We start from the raw sequence: 19,887 nt of genomic DNA on the forward strand, positions 1-19,887 counted from the left end.
TTAAGGTCCGTGCTCTGTTCCTCCCTGCTGTCCAATACAAATAAGAAAACTGTTCCAAGGAAGCTTACTGGCTTCCCCCAGGTCATCCTAGCAGTTCTAGCAGAGTCACATTGAATCTTGGTCTCTGGGACTTCATGCCAGTGCACCCCACAGCACACACCACACCACCTTCTCATCTCTGAGACTAAGGAGAGAAAAGATGTGGGTTTAAACCTAAGTAGCTCTACTTGGAGCTTGAGAAGAATGTGTGGGCAGCTCCCTGTTAGGCTGTCCTTGTCTTGACCCCAGCATCACTGACTTTATGTTTTTGTTCTGTTAACATTAGTAAAAATTCAAAGATTTTAGAAGTGTGTATACATATATGTATAAGTGAAGGGGTAAAGTCCTCCTCTTTGTCCCTCTCCTACTTTCCTCCCCAACCATTATTGCTATAAAAGGAGTTCAGCTCTATGTTTGTAAGACATGAGGTCATATTATATGTATCATTTTGTGACATTTTTTCACATACTCATGTATCTCAGTGTTCTTTTCATTTTATTTTTGATAACTATGGTCCACTGGATGTTTACACCATAGCTTATTTAGTTCGACCCCTCTTGATGGACTTTTAGCTTGTTTCCAATTTTTCTTGGTCAGAAATGGCTGCAGTGAATGTCCATATAGTCCTGTGTGAATATAAGCAGAATAGACAGAATAGAATAGATGTGTTTATAAGATGGTGATTGGTTGTGCCAAGTTGCCCCATGTTTCCCCTCCCATCAGCTGCACCTGTTTCTTTTCTTTTTTTATTTAGTGAGAGAAGGGGAGGCAGAGAGACAGACTCCCTCCTGCATGCGCTGGATCAAGATCCACCCGGCATGCCCACTAGGAGGTGATGCTCAGCCCATCTGGGACCCTTGCTCCATTGCAGCCGGAGCCATTTTTTAGTGCCTGAGGTGGAGGCCATGGAGCCATCCTCAGCATCTGGGGCCAACATGCTCCAATTGAACCATGGTTGCAGGAGGGGAAAAAGAGAGAGAGAAAAAGAGAGAAGCGGGGCGGGGGTGTGTGTGGAGAAGCAGATGAGCATTTCTCCTGTGTGCCCTGACTGGAAATCGAATCCAGGACATCCACACCCCAGGCCAACACTCTACCACTGAACCAACTATATACCTCTGATTGGGACACTTATCATTTACAGATATGTGGCTTCTCCTAGGAGATTCTGTAAGGCCTAGATGGTGTCTGATTTTTCTGGTGAACATTTAATACCTTTTCTCCAAATGACAGTACAGCTGCTCTTGGCACAGCTGTGCAGTCAGGGCTCAGTAAGTGTGTAGAATGACAGAAAAGGCAGCCTGTCATGAGGTCCTACCAGGAGGCACCCAAAGATTGGAGCAGGGAGGTAGTGTAGATTTGGTCTGATAATAATTAGTACTTTGCCAGGTGGGGGGGATTCCAAGAAGTAGATGATGTGGTTTCTTCCCTTAAGAAACTTCTAGACTAACAGAGGCTAGTTTGCATAGGAGGCTACAAAGAACTCTACATGATATGGCTCTGCCCATGGTCTGTGGCACTTCTGGAAGGGGAGCTCCTTGAGGACAGGAAGACCCTTGTGGGGGAATCTGAATTGGACATTCGTGTAGGAGCATTGACAGATGTGGTAAGTCTGGTGGCAGTAGAGGAGGTGTGGAGCTGACCCCTCCCCAGTTCTAGCCTCACAAGGGGCTTTGAGGGATCCATGAGAACTCATCCTAGAGCCTGGGAAGGAGAAGTGTAGGAGATACGGGGCCAGATGAGACCATCCGAGGAACCCCAGCCTCGGGGCTGGGACAGAAAGGTCAGCAGAGGAATACAGAGAGGCATCAGTTCCTGGAAGGACTGACCTGCTCAGGCTCCTCCGGAAGCCTTTTAGATGCTGCCTGGCTGGAGAGGGAATAGCTGGAGGAGAGGCGGCATCAATGTCTCAGTCCGTTCTGGGCTCGTGTATGTTCTAACAGTCCGGCCAGAGGAAATGGCAGTGGGTAAATCTGGTGAGTAGAGAACTTCCAGATCCCAGACTTGCCTGCCAGCTGTCTGGGCACTCGCAGACCAGGCCTTGGTGGCTGCTGGCCTTTGTTGTGTAGGAGGGACTGGCCAGCAGCACTTCCCTTTTCCGTGGGATTTCACTACCTTAGGACACTTCAACCGCATGTTTCTGGTTCTCTTTTCTCCCTTCTTTGCCAAAAGAATTGGGAACAACAGCAGAGTGGGCCAACTGAGATTCTCTACTTTCTTACCCCACAGACAGAAGTCACTGGGTATTACCAGTCTCTCCTCATTACCTGAATTCCCTCATCCCCTTCCTGCCCTGACCAGATCCTAGTTTGGGCCACTGGGATTTCTGGGGCTGCCTCCTTCTGTGACTGCTCTCTCTGCCTTTAGCTTTGCCATCCCACCCACCCACCCACTGCCTTCCTCAGCTGTCAGTTCTCCACATTATAGCTGAAATTACCTTTGTAACATTCCGATGTGTCTACACTGGTTTTTTTAATTTTTAGTTTCTTTATGATTTCTTCTATATGCTGTTTGTTAAAGTTTTTTTATTGAATTTATTGGGGTGACATTGGTTAATAAAATTATATAGATTTCGGGTATAACATTTTATAATACTCAATCTGTATTTTGTATTATTTGTCTACCACCCCAAGTCATGTCTCCTGTCACCATTTATCTCCCCCTTTACCCTTTCTACCTCCCCTCACCCCCTTTCCCTCTGGTAATTATCATACATACTTTGTGTGAGTTTTTTTTTCCGTGGCTAATCCCTTCATCTTTTTCACCCAGCCCCACAATCTCCCTCCCTTCTGACAGCTGTCAGTTTGTTCTCTGAGTCTCTTTCTGTTTTGTTTGTTAGTTTATTTTGTTTATAGATCTCACGTGTAAGTGAAATCACATGGTACTTGTCTTTCTCTGACTGGCTTATTTCACTTGGCATTATGCTCTCCAGGTCTATCCGCGCTGTCACAAAGGGTAAGATTTCCTTCTTTTTTTTATGGCTGAGTAGTATTCCATTGTGTAAATGTACCACAGCTTTTTTATTCACTCATTCACTGATGGCACTTGGGCTGCTTCCAAATCTTGGCTATTGTAAACAATGCTGCAGTGAACATGGAGGTGCACATACTGGCCTTTTTAGAGTTCCTGAAGTCCTCTATATGACTTTGTGTCTCTCCTCTGCAGCAGCACACTCCACTGCCCTGGCTAACTTCTGATCAGCCTTCAGGTCTTAGCTGCACGATCACTTCTCAACTCCAAAAGTGGACTAGGTGTCCCTCTTCTCATAACATCCTTTGCTCCTTCATGGTGGCCCTAGTCACATGGAATGTTGGTTGTCGCTGCTTGTGCCTGTCTGTGTGGATGGAGAGTTCTGTGGGGACAGGGACCACTCGTCTTCTCCATTATTCCTTCAGTGCCTCACACAGTCCCTGGCCTGTCATAGGCAGTTACCAGTGCTGGATTTGGATGAATGTAGCTCTCAGCAGGCTGTACTGGTATTGGGAGTGTAAGACTCCCTGATGGAAGCCCAGGAGAGCAGGGAGTACAGTGAGGAGGGACCCCAGGGCTTATGTTTGTTGATCAGCCTTTTCTTCTCCACCTCTCCCTCCACTTTCTAAAGTGACTCTTGGGCAGGGTGGAGTTGGGTAACTGAGAAGATATACAAACGTACGAGATGTTGATCAAAGTGAGTCTGGCTGTCTGGCCTTAAATATTTATGTATGTATTGGTTTAAAGTGTAGAGAAAGAAAAGTGTGACATAGAGAGAAAGAAGTTCCATTCTCTCAATGGACATATGGAGCTTCTTTTCCGTGCACACTTGATGACATATATTTATTTGTTCATTGTTTGCCCCACAACCCCCACTAGAATGTCAACCACGTCTTGTTTAGTGCTGTGTCTTCTACCTATGTGATACATAGTTGGGGCTTAGTAAATATTTGGGGGTAAATGAATGAATGAATGAATGATAACTTTTGTCATATATTAATGCATGTGTATTCCTTTTTATTTTTTCAAAAGGAAGCCTACTATTGCCATTATGCCTGTAGGATAAATTCCTACAAGTAGGATAAGTTCCCATAATTCTGAGCAGTGGAACTGCTAGGACAAAAGGAATATGCATTTAACATTTTTATAGATCTGGCCAGATAGCCTTCCAGCAAGAATGCATCAGTTTGTGTCCCCAGCACAGGAGTGTGAGTGTGCCTATTTCTCCAGCCCCCAGCGTGTGCTCGGTTCTCTGTTGACCTCAAAGAGAGACCTGGTCCTGGGAGCAGGACAGAGGTGATAGCAGAGCTGTGGGCACAGGCACGGGACAGATAGGTCAGGGACCTTTGAGCCCCAAGGAGAGGGAGAGCAGTGCGCATGGGCATCTGAGAGGCTGTCCAGAACCAGTAGTCCTGCAGCAAGGCTTTAAGAGTTGGCATGGCCTGGAAAAGGTGTGTGGGGCCAGACTGGGGGCTTCTGGTGCAGCCACTGAAGTTCTTTTCAGCGAGGCCATGATGTGCAAGGATTGGCTCCAGTAGATGCAGCTGCCTGTGGTGGCAGGAGGCCTGGAAGCCACAGGCATCCCTGTTGGATCGTTCTTAGGTCTCAGAGGGACCCTAGCTCCTGCAAAGAACAGGGCCCATGTCATCACTGTGGCAGAATAGACAGGGAGAATAGAGATAATATAAGCAGGGGGCATTTTATTAGCCCTTCTGTGGTAGGTCTTGGACTGAGAAGAACTTAACACATGAAGGGCAGGCACTTGTCTGAGCCTCATTTTCTAGAAGGGGAAGTGGAGGCTCAGAGAAGGCCTATATACCTGCTTAAGATCATGCCACAAATTAGTGGCTGAGCGGGCCTAGAGCTCAGGCTGTCCCAGCCTCGACCAGCTGGGACTTCCCTAGAGCACTTGGGAAGAAGCCAGGGATGAGCCCTGCACTCAGGGCTTTGGCACAGGGCTTCCGGAACATGGTTAGGGGCCAGGATCCTGCCTTGCAGGCTGTTGGCTGAGTGTCTCCAGAAGACCTGTTGACAGACCAGAGCAGACTGGGGCAGCCCATGCCAGCAGACGGTGTGAAGTAGTTGGCAGGGACCTTGGGTCATTTCTGTGGCACGTCTCCCTCATTCTGGCAGACTCCAGTGGGATGGTTGGTCCCCATGATGGGGGTCAGGTGGTAAAAGCCACCCACTCTTGTCCCTAAATTCTAGAAGTAGCTTCCTACGCCTCTCAGAGACACATGCTCTGGTAGGAATAGTGAGATGCCACCTCCACCAGCAGCCTTAGAGACACCACCTGCCTTTGGGTGAGGGAAGAAGAGGCGCCCAGGGCTGTCACTGCCTGCTTCCCACCTTCATCCCTGAGCCAACTTCTTCCCAAAAGGCAGGGGCAGGTTAGGCCCAGGCTGGCCCTGTTTCCATTTCAGCGGTTCAGGGCTCCTCTTCAGCTCTTTCATTGTGGGTGACATGGCAGGGGCTCTGGAAGCAGAGTCAGCATGGCCTCTCATGCTCCACTGCCCTGGGTCAGGGGCTCCACATCCGAAGAAGTGGCTGCTGCATGTCATTGTTGGGGTAGGGGCTGGCACTCATTGTCCCTGAGTGAGTGAGGGACGCACATCCTTGAGCCTAAGCACTGCTGTCTTCTGTTTCCTCTGTGCCCCAGGCTCAGGTGGCTTTTCTCCAGGGAGAAAGGAAAGGGCAAGAGAATCTCAAGACAGACCTGGTGCGGCGGATCAAGATGTTAGAGTATGCGCTGAAGCAGGAGAGGTGAGCCCTGCCGCCCTGCTCCTGCCTTCGGAGAAGTCAGTCCCCAGCGGGGCTCAGGAGGCCAGCTGCTCCCTTCTGCCCGGGGAGATTTGGGATTTCATCACCAGTCCTCTGTGGTATAGAAGGAGGGGATAGAACAAGATGTAGTAGGTGGATTCAGGTTAGACACCAGTGACAATATTCATAAGGGTGGTCGCCCACTGTGTGCCAAACTCTGTATATTCATACTGTCTCAACCCTTTCTATAGCCAAATAGGCACAGTGGACTTCCAGAGGGTGAGGACTTCTTTAAGATCTTCTGGAGCTGGGGTACCTGGGACAGTGATCCAGTCTGCCGGCCCGGAGGCTGGGCTCTTCTTTACAGGGCCATGTGTGCACCGCCTCCACCAGTGCTGCTTTATAGTGTGGGAAGGTGGGGGGTGGGGGAGACGGACATGGAGGGGCTGGGATTTAGGATTCCTGTGGTCAGTGCTGTCCTGTATACTCTTCTGTGTCTCTCATTTGTATTTTTAGGGCCAAATATCATAAATTGAAGTTTGGGACAGACCCGAACCAAGGGGAGAAGAAACCAGAACTGTCAGAACAAGGTACCCACCCTCCCCACTTACCCTTCTCAACAAAACTGAATGTGACGAGGCTGCCTCTTTCTCACTTTGCTCCATAGAGAGCAGAGTTGCCCGGGATGGAGGGACTGACCTTCACTTTCAGTGTTCCTCTGTTGGCTGCTCTGCCAGGCACTGAACCCCTGCGGGGAGGTAGGGTAGCGGATGGCGGTGCAGGAGGCCAATTCTGCTGCTACCCCTCTGTGAAATAGACTCAAACGTGCCTTTATAGGATAAGCTCCTTCAGTGAGGGGTCAGCTCAGCAGCAGAGCAGTGGGAAGGTGCTGCAGGTAGACAGAGGACTGTGCTGTGTCAGGGGACAAGGAGTTACTAGGTGTGACTGGAAGGAATGGTGTGGGCTGAGGTGAGGGGGCGGGTGACCTATCAAGTCCTTCACTGCTAGGCTAATAGTGATTGCTGTTCTTTATGTCAGACTCCTGTCAGAATGTGAGTTCCACAAGGGCAAGGGGCTATGTTTACAGATAAAGCCCAGGCATCTAGCCAGGTACATGGTAGATGTCCGTTAACTATTTGATGATTAAAATAAACAGATCTCATTTAATCACACAACAATCCCAAGAGGCGTAGGTACTGCTGTCACTAACTTTATTTCTCAGAAGAGGAAGCTGAGGCTTAGATAGGTAAACTCACCAGCTTAGGGTCACACCTGGGAAGTGGCAGAGCCAGACTCGAACCCGTTAGCGTCTGCCCATTCTCTGAGAGCTAAGCCAGCTTCCTGTGTTGGAACACAACACAACTAGGGCTGAGTCTGAAGATGGTCTAGGGGGATGGGCTGAGGGATGGCCAGTTAGGATACCAGAGGTGAGGAGCGCTGAGAGGAGCGTAGGTTTCAAACGCTCTCAGGAAATGACACCTCAGGACCTGTGACAGTGACCAATTAGAGTTTGAGGGTAAGGGAGCTGGGTATATATGGTGGCACCCTGACTAAGGTAGCCTGCATCCTTTTTCTCCACCTCTAGTCTCCAATGGCCCCGTGGAGTCGGTCACCCTGGAGAACAGCCCACTGGTGTGGAAGGAGGGGCGGCAGCTTCTTCGACAGTGAGTGTGCAGAGGGACAGAAGGGTGCAGAGCGGGGTGAGGGACATGCCTGGCTTGGGAGATAAGCCTGAAGGCTCTACAGTCCTTCCTGTCCCCGTTGGGGACATTAAACTATATGGATCTCTGCTGGCCACAGGTGAAATGGCCTGTCACCCTGTGGGTGCAGCCCCACCTAGGGAGAGGGTGGGAAGATTCATTGCAGGAGGCAGACGATGGAGACCCCCACTCTTGGAAAGCAACCCCAAATGCCTGTTGCTTTTCTTTTTTCCAAGGGTAATGTTTACTTTTTTATTACTAAAGAGATTTGTGTATTAGAAATTTTGGGAAATATAGGGAAATACACACATAAAATAAAAACCACTCAATTCTGCTACCCAAGGAATTTTATACCCCCATAAACATTTTGGCAATATACTTTTAGTCTGTGGCTATGTATGTGTTTTATAAGCAGTATTTAGTAATGGATTGTTTTGCTAAGTGTCTTGAATAGCTACACACATAAATTAGTTATGTTGTATTGTCTGAAGCACTGTGTAATAGTCCATGCCACAAGTAACCATTACTTTCCATAGCCAGTCTCTTCTTGTGTATTTCATTGAAGGTGTTTTTAAAGACAGTGTGATAAACGTCAGAAAATTATTAGTCCATATCTCTGATATCCTTAAGCTAATATCTGAAAATGCAATTGCTAACAAATGTGTGCAAACATTAATGACAAAATTATTATAACAGACAGCACTTGCCAGCTACCTAGCATGCGCCTGGCACTGTGCCAAATGTCTGGCACACATTGTTTTCTCACATAATTCCCCATGCGGTGTAACCACTCATTTCCCACAGGTGAAAACCCGAGGTGCTCAGGGGGATCTGTTTGCATGAGGTCACACAGCTAATAAGTGGAGGGGCCGAGGGATAATCTCAAGCTGTCTGCCCCAGAGCCCAGCTTCTTGGCCTCCATGCTTTCTTCTCTGGTGGGGAGGGAGAGCCCCAGACACATGCAGGCCGACAGGAGAGATAGCAGTGAAGGGAAGTCCTGTCCAGTGTGCTAGGGGCAGGGTCCCAAAGGGACAGGCTCATGGTAGACAAGAAGCTTTCAGGGAGCCTTCTGAGCAGGGGACTCTTCGTCTCGCATCTTTTGAATTCACTGATCCCCATAATTGATTTCCCCTCATTGTTCCCACTTTTAGATCAGTCCCAGTTGGGTTCAACTTTTTAAATTGCAGAATTAATAAGTGCTTATTTGTAGAAGTGAATAGAGTCAGTTACCAAAGTTCCTCTTAGGTCCCTAATCCCAATCTCCAGAGGTCACTGGCTGCTCCTAAGCTGCCAGGCCCTGGCCAGGTTGCTCAGTGGATAGAGCATCCTTCTAGTGTGCCAAGATCACCGGTTTGATCCCCGGCCAGGGCACATACAAGAGGCAGCCAATGAGTGCACAACTAAATGGATCAACTAATTGGAATAAGCTGATGCTTCTTTTTCTCTCCCTCTCTCCCTCCCCTTTTCCCTCCCCTTCTCCCTTCCCTTCTACCTCCCCTTCTTCCTTTCCCTCTCCCCTCTCGCCTGTTCCCTTCCCTCTCTTTCTTCCTTCCTCCCTTCCCTTTCCCCTTTCTCTCTCTCAAATCAATGGAAAAAGTTTTTTGAAGAAGCCCCTGGATGCTTAACCTCACTGTTTCTGTCTCTGCAGGTACCTGGAAGAGGTGGGCTACACGGACACCATCCTGGACATGCGGTCCAAGCGTGTACGATCCCTACTGGGACGGTCGTTGGAGCTCAATGGGGCTGTGGAGCCCAGTGAAGGGGGCCCCAGGGCCACACCGGGCCCCGCAGGACTTAGCAGTGGGGAGTCGCTGCTGGTGAAACAGATTGAGGAACAGATCAAGAGGTGAGCCCTGGTCCATCCCTCTGGGCCTCCTCCCTCATGGTGAAGGCCAGTGTCAGAAACGTCAGCAGTGCTCCAGGGGGCTCTGCTGACCACTTCCTTCCTGGAGCATATTGTGGGCTCACTTGTTCCAGAACATTCTGTCCCTTCATTGTGGTCCCCTGTTTATACTCTCCCACGGCCTTGCCTTGGTGCTGATACTGCACCGCCGTATGTCTCCGGCCTGAGCCCAGGGCCCAGGCTCTGCACTCCCACAGCCATCGGGCACCTGCTGAGGCAGACCCGGCCACATGCTTGGTCCCAGCGGGGAACAAAACAGTCACCACCCTTGAGGAGCTTTTGTTCATTTTCTCATCCATAATTATTATTTGTCAGAATAAATAATGTGATGTTAGGTGCCATGAAGAAGAGAAAGTAGTAAGAACAGGTGATGGGAAGAGTAGTACCACTTTGGATGAAGTGGGCAGGCAGGCCGTCTTCGTGGAGGTTACATCTGGGCAGAGGAGTGCAGGAGATAGAGGAGGAGCCACACAAGCAGCTGGAGGGAGAGTGGACGTTCTGGGCAGACGGAGCACAGCAAGTGGAAAGGTTCTGAGACAGAGGAGACTTGGCATGTCGGGAACCAGCAGAAAGGCCAGGAGGCTGCATTGGGGTGAGCACGTGGGGCCTGTGGTTTGTGGTGAGACTGAAATCTCAGGAGGCAGATCGAATAGGGCCTCACCAGCTGTGATAAGGAACTTGGATTGTACTCTAGGGCTGTGGGAACCCAGTGGTTTCCAGCAGGGGTGTGATGCAATCTGATACATGCAGTTTTCTTCAAGGAGGCACGGCTGTAGGCGGGCAGGGGTGCGGGCAGGGAGACCAGTCAGGAGATGTCTGCACTGACCAGGCAAGAGATGGCAGACAGTAGGTGGAGGGGTGAGAAGTGGTTCGCTTCTTAATGGGTTTCTGGGTAAGTCTGCATAGTAAAGGATGTGGGGGAGAGGAAAGAAACTAGGGCTGACTCCAGGGTTGGTCTGAGCAGCTGGGAGCAGCACAGGCTGAAATGGGCACAACAAGGAGAGGTGTGTCAGGAGGGCTGTTTGGGATGTGTGGGGCTCAAGGGGCTTGGTGGCCCCAGTGCAGGTGGTGAGTAGCCAGCCTGGGGACCGGGGCTGGCACACTTGAGTCCTTAACTTACCTCTAGTTCACCAGCACACAGGGGTTTTTTTGTTTTAAAATGATTTATTTTATTGATTTTAGAGAGAGACAGGGAGAGAGTGAGAAAGACCAATATTCCTCTCTGTGCTCTGACTAGGGATTGAACAATCAACCCCGGTGCTTCAGGATGATGCTGTAACCAACTGATTTATCTGGCCAGGGCAAAACTTTATTCTTTTTTAAGATTTTATTTATTGATTTTTAGAGAGAGAAGAGAGAGAAAGAGGGTGGGAGGAGAAGTGGGAAGCATTCATTCATAGTTGCTTCTCGTATGTGCCTTTACTGGGCAAGCCTGGGGTTTCGAACTGGTGACCTTAGCGTTCCAGGTCGACACAAGTGGTTTTTTGTTTTTGTTTTGTTTTGGGTTTTTTTTTTGTATTTTTCTGAAGCTGGAAATGGGGAGGCAGTCAGACAGACTCCTGCATGTGCCCAACCGGGATCCACCCGGCATGCCCACCAGGGGGCGATGCTCTGCTGCAATCAGAGCCATTCTAGCACCTGAGGCAGAGGCCACAGAGCCATCCTCAGCGCCCGGGCAAACTTTGCTCCAATGGAGCCCTGGCTGCGGGAGGGGAAGAGAGAGACAGAGAGGAAGGAGAGGGGGAGGGGTGGAGAAGCAGATGGGCACTTCTCCTGTGTGCTCTGGCCAGGAATCGAACCCAGGACTCCTGCACGCCAGGCTGATGCTCTACCACTGAACCAACCGGCCAGGGCCACAAGTGGTTTCTTAAAAGTCCCAGGACTTTGCAGTCTTGGAAGGAGAGAGCGTAGGTGGCAGGCACAGAGAGGAGGTCCGAGGACTGAGCCCGGGGGCTCTCTTCCCTGTCTAGAGACCAGAGAAAGAGCGGAGGGAGGCAGCAGCACAGGAGGCTGAGCTGAGGCAGCCAGTACTGTTGGAGGAAACCCAAGAATGCTGCCCCAGCAGCTGAGCGCAGAGATGTTCTGCTGGGAGGCTGTTCATGGGAAGGACAGGAAGCAAGTGATGGCTTTGGCTACCTGGAGAAAAACTCTGGGCAGTTGACAAGAACTCTCTAGCGCATTGGTTTAGTAGCAAAAAAAGGATTCCACTTCTGAATTCTACCCCCTTCCTACTCTGGAGTCAGGTTTGGCAAATCCCTCTTTTGTTAAAATGTGTCATTGAGTTGGAGGCATTAAACAGTGGACCAGAAGTTGGGACCAGGAGCGCCACCTGTCAGTGGGAAAGGGCAGGTTTGGCCATGGGCCATGGCCTGGCTGGCTGTGGGGCCCCAGCATTGGTGGTGACCAGTTCCTCATTCCTCCAGCGGGCGTCTCTGTCGCTCACTGGGCTTGCGCTTGTGGTTTGACCAGGCTGAGGGAATGAGTGATGCTGAGTCCGTGGCATTTTCTCATCCAGCTCTCCTGACTCAGCACACTTGGGGGGATGTGTGGTCATGGTTGGGGCTAGTCCTCTGGAACTCAGAGGGTCCGAACTCAGTGGGAGTTGAGCCCAGTTTGTGGTCCATTAGGGGTTGGAGCTGTGGTGAGTGCCTGTTAGGCAGACACTGGGCTTGAAGCCCTGTGTGTGGTCCTAGTCGAGGACCCTCTGGCTGAGGCCAGCCTTAGCCGCTCTGAGAGCTGGGTCTGGGCTCTGGCCACCGAACCTTGGTGGCCTCCCATCTGAGCTTTGTCACATGGCAGGACTAATGCCCCCTTTGCCCCCTGTTGTGGGCAGGAATGCAGCAGGCAAAGATGGCAAAGAGCGCTTGGGTGGCTCGGTGCTGGAGCAGATCCCCTTCCTGCAGAACTGCGAGGACGAAGACAGCGACGAGGACGACGAGCTGGACAGTGTGCAGCACAAGAAGCAGCGTGTGAAGGTGAGCGAGGGGGCCAAGGAATGTTCCCCCTCTCCCCACTTCCAGGAGGACCCCTGCTTTGTGTACCAGCAACAGGACACCCTCGGGGGTGCTCTTGAGACTGCCTTTGTGATCTGTGTGTTGCTTGACCACACCCTAGAGTTCCCGTCTCCTGCCTCGGCTGCCTTCAAGGTGCCAGGCCTTTACTGTCGGGGCGCCTCTGCCCCACCTGCACCGTTGTTCACTCTGTCCTCCCTTTGCCAGCTTAGCTGTTCCCGAGAGGCCTTTCCTGATCACAGTCACGCAGATATTTTTTGGTGTGACTGTGGCTCTGTCTCCCCCAGTAGATTGTGAGCTCCACAAAGGAGGGACTTTGGGTCTTTGCACTGTTCCCTCCCCAGCTGGATGAACGTGGCTGGGCCCAGGGTTCAGCCTGGGTGGGGCAGCACCGCCTGGAGCCAGGTTGGGGTTGCTCTGTGGGGGCTTTGGAGGATGTGAGTGTCCAGTCTGCTGGTGATGTCAGGATCCAGTTCCAGGTACACCGCCTGGAGGGTGGAGTCCAGATCCCCTCAGCTTGTCCTCAAGATACGGCTCTTACCACTTTTCAGCCTCATGACAGCACTGTCCTCAGGCATAGCATAGTCTCATCTGTCCAGTAAACACTAGTTTGGGCCTTTGTGGACCAGCTCTGTGTTGGCATCAGGGGTGTGGAGACAGTTCTTGCTGTGGAGGAACTTGTGGCCAGCGACGGGCTTGAAAGCAGCCATGTGCAGGGCGACATGCCACAAAGGAGTCAGGGAAACGTGCCTGTGAAATGGCGGGGGCTGGAGACTGATTTTCCTCTACCTGGCCTCCCATCAGAACCCTTCCTTTTTTTTTTTTAATTTTTTTTTATAAAGATTTTATTCATTATAGAGAGAGGAGACAGAGAGAGAAATGGGGAGGAGCAGAAAGCATCAATTCTCATATGTGCCTTGACCAGGCAAGCCCAAGGTTTTGAACCGGCAACCTCAGCATTTCCAGGTTGACACTTTATCCACTGCGCCACCACAGGTCAGGCAGAACCCTTCCTTTTTTTTTTTTTTTTTTTAAATTAAGTGAGAGGCAGGAAAGCAGAGAAACAGACTCCTGCATGCACCCTGACTGGTATCCACCTGGCAAACCCCCTATAGGGTGATGCTCTGCCCATCTGGGGCTGCTGCTTTGTTGCTCGACAACTGAGCCATTTCAGTGCTTGAGGTGAAGCCATGGAACCATCCTCAGCACCCTTGACCATTTTCTCTAACCATTCGAGCCTTGGCTGCAGAAGGGGAGGGGGGAGAGAGAGAGAGAAGGAGAGAAAGAGAAGTGGGGAAGGGGGAAAAGCAGATGGGCGCCTCTCCTGTGTGCCCTGACTGAGAATTGAACCTGGGACTTCCACACTCTGGGCCAATGCTGTACCGCTGAGCCAACTGGCCAGGGCAGAACCCTTCCTTTTTAAGGTTCACCTTCCTCCAGGAAGTCTTTTGACTCACTTTTGCTCCCCTTTCCTCGAAATGCTCAGGAGCCTCTTGGAGGCTCCCCTAGCCTCACTCGTACCACTATGGGTCTTCCCTGTGTGGTGCTGGGTCTGTATCACTCCTCCCCCATCCTTGTGAGGGGCCAGGTATGTCCTGGCCTCCACTCTGCCTCCAGTTTCCCCAGCATGGCTCAGCCCAGGGTCTTGCCCTGATGAGGCCCTCAGTGAATGCACCAAGTGGAAGTGCATGGAGCCAGAACTCTAGAGTTGGGCTTCCAGGAGAACAACATGTCTCTGAGCACGGTTTCTCCAGTAAAGGCCCCTGTCCAAAATGCCTAGAACCTCCTGCTCCCAGCTAGGATTTTCATTACTGCATAGTCTTGCCTCAGCCTCCTCAGAAAACTTCCCACTCCTCTCTGCTTCCCTCACTTGCTGACTATTCATGTCTCTTAGGCCTTTGCATCTGTCACTGCACCTGTCCCAAATGTGTAGGGGTTTCACACCTCCCCATGGTCCCATCTCTGCAGAGCAGACCTTAGGTGGCCAGCCTGTGATTTGAAAGACCTACAGTGACTCCCAGAGTGACAACTGACTGCGTATCTTTGGGTATCTGATTCTCTTTGTCTTCACCTCAGTTTTAGTGGCTGATGGTCCCTGTCTCAGGGTTGAGGGTTTGACTAAAATGAGTTCATGCACAGAGAGCCTTTGGCTGCCATGCTGAGTACTCAGCAGTGTTGGTGTTAGCGGGACCCCAAGCAGTGGAGGTGTTGGCGGGACTCGTCAGTGGGGTGGCACTCACATTTGCAGGTAGTGTGGACCTTTCAGAGCACCTGTATGGCTCCATAGTCCTGTGAGGCCTTAACCCCCCATCATTGCCTCTCTGGGTATGCTGTCTAACCCTTTTGGAAAGGAAGGAGGAGGGTGCCCCTGTGCCATCCCTCTGGTCCTCTCATACAGGCCAGAGGCTGGACCTGGCCCCTCATGGATACCTGAAAGGTGTTGCCTCCAAGTTTATACTCTCCAAACCCAGCTTGAGGTGCTGAGCCTGTGGGAGAGGGTTGGCTGTGCCCTTGAGGAGTTAGCCATCTGAGTGCAGCTGGCACCATGGGTGCTCAGGGCACAGTCCAGCAGGGACCACTTAGGAGGGAGAGTCTCTCCCGGAAGAGGTGGTGGTTGAATCTGATGGTTGTCAGAATTTCAGTATTTGGTGGGGTGCTTCTTTTTGTTTTGAGAGAGAGAATAGATGAGAAGCATCAACTTATAGTTGTGGCACCTTATTTCTTCACTGATTGTTTCTCATATGTGCCTTGACCAGGGGGCTCCATTCAAGCCCAGGACCCCTTGCTCAAGTCAGCGACTTTGGACTCAAGCCAGTGATCTTGGGCTTCAAGACAGTGCCATGGGGTCATGTCTATGATCCCACACTCAAGCCGATGACCCCTGCACTCAAGCTGGTGACTCTGTGCTCCAGCCAGCAACTTCAGGATTTCGAACCTGGGACCTCAGTGTCCCAGGTTGATGCTGTCCACTGTGCCACCGCTAGTCAGTCAGGAGGGGTTTGTTCTTAAGCCAGCGCTTAAAGCAGAACTCAGATATCAAAACTGTCTCTGAAAATTCTGAAACTCCCTTAAGCCTTAGGTGCAGTGTTTGAGGTTCTTAGTACACACCTTGGATGGTACTTTGTGTAAAATGTTGTGATGAGAGGGTAGAGAATCATACGCAAGATGTCATTGCATAAGGCTGTGTATAAAAGGGGTCTATGTGGGGGCATGCAGGTGCCATGCTGCTCTTGAATTCACAAATCTGGAATGGGGTCCAGGCTTGTAAGTTGAGGAAAACATGATTTAGTTGCTACCCCTGATTAAGACCAACTGTGGGGGCCCTGGCCGGTTGGCTCAGTGGTAGAGCATCGGCCTGGCGTGCAGGAGTCCCGGGTTCGATTCCCGGCCAGGGCACACAGGAGAAGCCTATCTGCTTCTCCACCCCTCCCCCTCTCCTTCCTCTCTGTTTCTCTCTTCCCCTCCCGCAGCTGAGGCGCCATTGGAGCAAAATTTGCCCGGGTGCTGAGGATGGCTACATGGCCTCTGCCTTAGGCGCTAGAATGGCTCTGGTCACAACAGAGCAACACCCCAGATGGGCAGAGCATCGCCCCCTGGTGGGCATGCCGGGTGGATCCCGGTCGGGCGCATGCGGGATTCTGTCTGACTGCCTCCCCGTTTCCAACTTCAGAAAAATACAAAAAAAAAAAAAAAGACCAACTGTGAGAAACTCGGCAACACAGTGTTTGCTGGCCCAGCATTCTGTCCTCAGAGTGGAGGAACTGTTTCCATTCTAAAAGTAGTGTGTGCTGGTTACATAAGAGAACAAAAGGTCTGCCAATCTAGAATTTCTCAGGAAGAGTTGGAGAACCTAAGAGAAGCTTGCACCCCAGAGCTGGCTTAGTGTGGAAGGCTTGGGTCTGGTGACCTGGGCCAAGGAGCCTCACTTTGCTCACTGCCATTTTCCTCACGTGGAATAGTGACACAATAATTGCAATAACGATAATAACTGTTCACATTATGGATTGTGAAATCGTAGATGTGAGTCTTATTTGGTACACTGAATAACACAGGCTGGCACAGCATTTGATGGAGGTGTGTTTCTTTTTTCTTTTTTTTTTTTTTTGGAGGTGTGTTTCTGATACCGCTACATGCATGGGTCTGTTCTCACTTTAATTGTGTACTTCCAGTCATAGACACAAACATATCACTCCCCCTCCCAAAGCAGGTTGTCCTATTCACTTTTCTTCATGAGTACTATGCTGGAGGGCAGGGCATGGGTGATCAGGAACAGCCTGAGCAAAAGCCAGGAGGTGGACTGTGAGGGGTCACAGCTGGAGGTGGGAGGAGGGTCTCCAAAGCCAGGCTGGGACTGGCACTACCTGGCTCTAGTTGGGAGCAGCCTCTGAGGACTCCCAGCAGGGGGAGCACAGCCACCAAAGTAGGATAGGACTTGGAGGAGGGAGCTAGTGGTTGGTGCAGGATGGTTCCTGCCAGGGAACCATGGCTTCTTTTTTCCTGAGGACTCAGTGGGCTTGAGATCGGGGCCTGATCTGCTTAACTTGCCTGGATTTCTCCATGTCCCAGCTGCCAGCCAAGGCCCTGGTGCCTGAAATGGAGGACGAGGATGAGGAGGATGACTCAGAGGATGCCATCAATGAGTTTGATTTCCTGGGCTCAGGAGAGGACGGGGAGGGCTCTCCGGACCCTCGGCGATGTGCTGGAGAGGGAACCCACCATGAACTGGGTGAGTGGAGGGTTTTCTGGCTAGCCACCTCAGTGAGGGTGGTGGGGGCACACACAGCCACCTGCAGCTGCTTCCTGTCCAAAATTCTCTACCGGATGGACACACTTCCTGAGAAGATGGTGGCCGGGAGAGAGCAGGAGGCCTGTGTCATGGTAGCCAGGCCCACGCCCCTTCCCTGGAAAATCCCCATGGGGGACACAGGCAGGCCCGGCTCGTCCTGAAGCAGGGTCGCCAGCCTTCTGTATGTGTGTGTGTGTGTGTGTCCAGTTGTTGGCGGACCTCAGGGAGGAGACAGGATGGGGACCAGTGGGGGAGAGGCGGTTGTGGCAGTGCTGCATGCATGTTCCTCCCATGGTGTGACTGAGCATCGAGGCCCTCAGGTCATGGTGACTGGAGACTGAGGCTTCTGCAAGGGCAGCCCACGGAGAGTCCCAGCTCAGTCTCTGTTCTCTGCTCATCCCCCATCTTACTGTGAGCCCCAGTGCACTCGGGGCCCAGGGCTTCCCAGCCTCCACACAGGAAGGGCTTCTGGCAGTGAGGAGGGCATCACCTGTGTGTGGCTGGGTTGAACTGATGGGTGGCTCCTTCTTGGTGCCTCATCCCTGTAGAAAGCCGGCGGGTCAAACTCCAGGGAATTTTAGCTGACCTTCGGGATGTGGATGGGCTGCCCCCCAAAGTGACTGGTCCGCCTCCTGGCACACCCCAGCCCCGACCACACGAAGGTAAGAGGCCCCTCCAGCCTAGCCCAGTCCCACGGGGCCACAGCACTCATGGCAGAGGGAGGCTGCAGAACTAAGCCCGGGGCTTCTGTGTCCTCAGGGTCGAGGCTGGCCTCTAGTCTGCAGCCTCCCTGCCCCAAAAGTTCGTGTCTGTCTGTCTCTGTCTCCCCTTCTTTTTGTCTGTCCTGCCCTGTTTGTTTCTCCCTGTCTCTTTCTTTCCAGCTGTGATTCTTGATCTTGTCCTTTCCCTTTCTTTCTTTCTCACACCATATCTCTCTCTCTGTATCTCTCTGTCTTTCTTTCCTGGTCCCTCTCTGCCCTCTCCCTCCCCTCCCCCTACCAGGTTCCTTTGGCTTCTCCTCAGACGTTTTCATCATGGACACTATCGGGGGCGGGGAGGTGAGCCTGGGGGACTTGGCAGATCTCACCGTCACCAATGACAACGACCTCAGCTGTGATGTAAGTTCTTGGGGTGCCCACCCCCCACAGCCCCCATTGGACACCCTGCCTAGTGCTGGCACCTGCTGAGTGCTGTGTGCACCACCTGTGCTCAGTCCCTTACACGTGAGACCACGCGAGCTCACTCCACAGTTCACCTGTTTTACAGAGGGGTGCAAAAGCAGACAGGTTGGGGGACTTCACAGGGTCACCAATTGCAGAGCCTGGAAGACTTTGGAGCCGGCATCTTAATCCTGATGCCAGGCTCCTTCTCTGGGGTGCTCCTTCCCGCCTGGCTTACTCATGTGCACCTCAAGTCTAGGACCCTCCACTGCTGGGGGCAGGGTGAGGGCGCACTGAATCTTAACGTGGCATCAGAGGAGGGAGGGCGCTCTGGGCTGGCAGCAGTGCGGGTCAGACAGTTGTGTAAACAGTTGGAATTGAGCTCACCTCTGAAAGGAAGATGGCCCTCCAGCCAGCAACCAAAAATTCAGGCCAGCCTGGTACACACGGGGGCTGGTGGGGCAGCTGGGCTGGAACGAAAGGAGCCCTTGGGCCTAGCTGAGATCCATGGTGGCCTCAGCCGTCAGGGGGTGTCTGAATCAGGGCTCTGTGCATTCTCCTGTGCGTGCAGCAGAAAGCTTCCCTGAGCTTTGAGCAGGTTCTCAGGTGGTTGGGGACCCCGGCGAAGTTGGGGGCTCTGCTGGGGGAGGCTGGGAAGGGAGTCCAGAGCCGGGCTTTGAGCAAGGGAGCTGCCCTGCATATGACCCCCTCCTGGGAAGTGTGTGAAGGCCCTAAGTGGCCGCTGAGGTGGGGACCTTGGGACAGTCCAGGTAAATGGTTCATCAGGTGTGTGCCCTGTCTGGAGGCAGGGCACTGAGACTTGCCTGAGTTTGCTATTTTTCTTCAAGGCCCCCAACTCAGAGAGTGACAGCATATGCCTCAGGGCATTTTGCTGGGATTTTGCTCCTTAGTCTCTCCCCGCTGTTATATACTTGTCCTCATTCCTGCATTCCGCCAGTCTATCTCGCTTTCCGCATCTAGGCTCATGCTCTGGATCCATCCTTGCTGTCTCCTGCCTCAGAGACTTTGACATGCAGTTTCCCTCCTAAATGGCCTCCTTTCTTCCTCAGAGCCTTCCCTAACGACTCTTACCTTTCCTAGTTTTGGGCCTTGCGGGGCCGGCTGGAATGACCTTTCATTTCATTGCTCTAAACCTTTGCATGGTTCCCCGTTACGCTTAGCATGAGATACAGATTCTAGAATGTGGCTCACCTCTGGCTCCGGCCCGCCGATTTGGCCTCGTCCCCTCTCCCCCTTGCTTTCCATATCCAGGCCTTCTCTCGGACTTGGGAGCCATCCTTCCTGCCTTGTGCCTCAGGCATTATGCACATGCACTGTCCTTCCTCAGTTCCTTCCCCTTATCTGATTAAGTCTTGCTTATTTGTCACTTGCTCAGGAAAGCCTGGTGACCCCCAGAGAGGCAGTCAGGCTGCCAGCTGCCACCTCCCAGTGCATTTTTAATTCTTCATAGCAATAATTGTTGTTACAAGCCCGTGCACGGGCGGGGCAGCCTGAGTGTCTCCCCTGCCCTCTCTGCGCTGTGAAACCCCACGACGTCGGG

General features: G+C 51.9%; 1 protein-coding gene across 3 annotated transcripts in view; it reads left to right on the forward strand.

Annotated features, from left to right (window-relative positions):
* The window catches only part of STRN4 (striatin 4), a 28,127-nt gene that overhangs the window by 2,174 nt on the left and 6,066 nt on the right, over positions 1-19,887 (forward strand). For 2 of the 3 annotated variants that reach the window (XM_066271721.1, XM_066271723.1), the window contains exons 2-9: positions 5,666-5,769; positions 6,283-6,356; positions 7,352-7,430; positions 9,115-9,312; positions 12,203-12,344; positions 16,947-17,106; positions 17,715-17,828; positions 18,169-18,284. In XM_066271721.1, the coding sequence (XP_066127818.1) occupies positions 5,666-5,769; positions 6,283-6,356; positions 7,352-7,430; positions 9,115-9,312; positions 12,203-12,344; positions 16,947-17,106; positions 17,715-17,828; positions 18,169-18,284 (987 nt within the window). The remainder of the gene's footprint in view (positions 1-5,665; positions 5,770-6,282; positions 6,357-7,351; positions 7,431-9,114; positions 9,313-12,202; positions 12,345-16,946; positions 17,107-17,714; positions 17,829-18,168; positions 18,285-19,887) is intronic. The other variant, XM_066271724.1, reaches the window with a different exon arrangement.

Source organism: Saccopteryx bilineata, chromosome 3 (genome assembly GCF_036850765.1).
Source record: "Saccopteryx bilineata isolate mSacBil1 chromosome 3, mSacBil1_pri_phased_curated, whole genome shotgun sequence".
NCBI classification, from domain to species: domain Eukaryota; kingdom Metazoa; phylum Chordata; class Mammalia; order Chiroptera; family Emballonuridae; genus Saccopteryx; species Saccopteryx bilineata.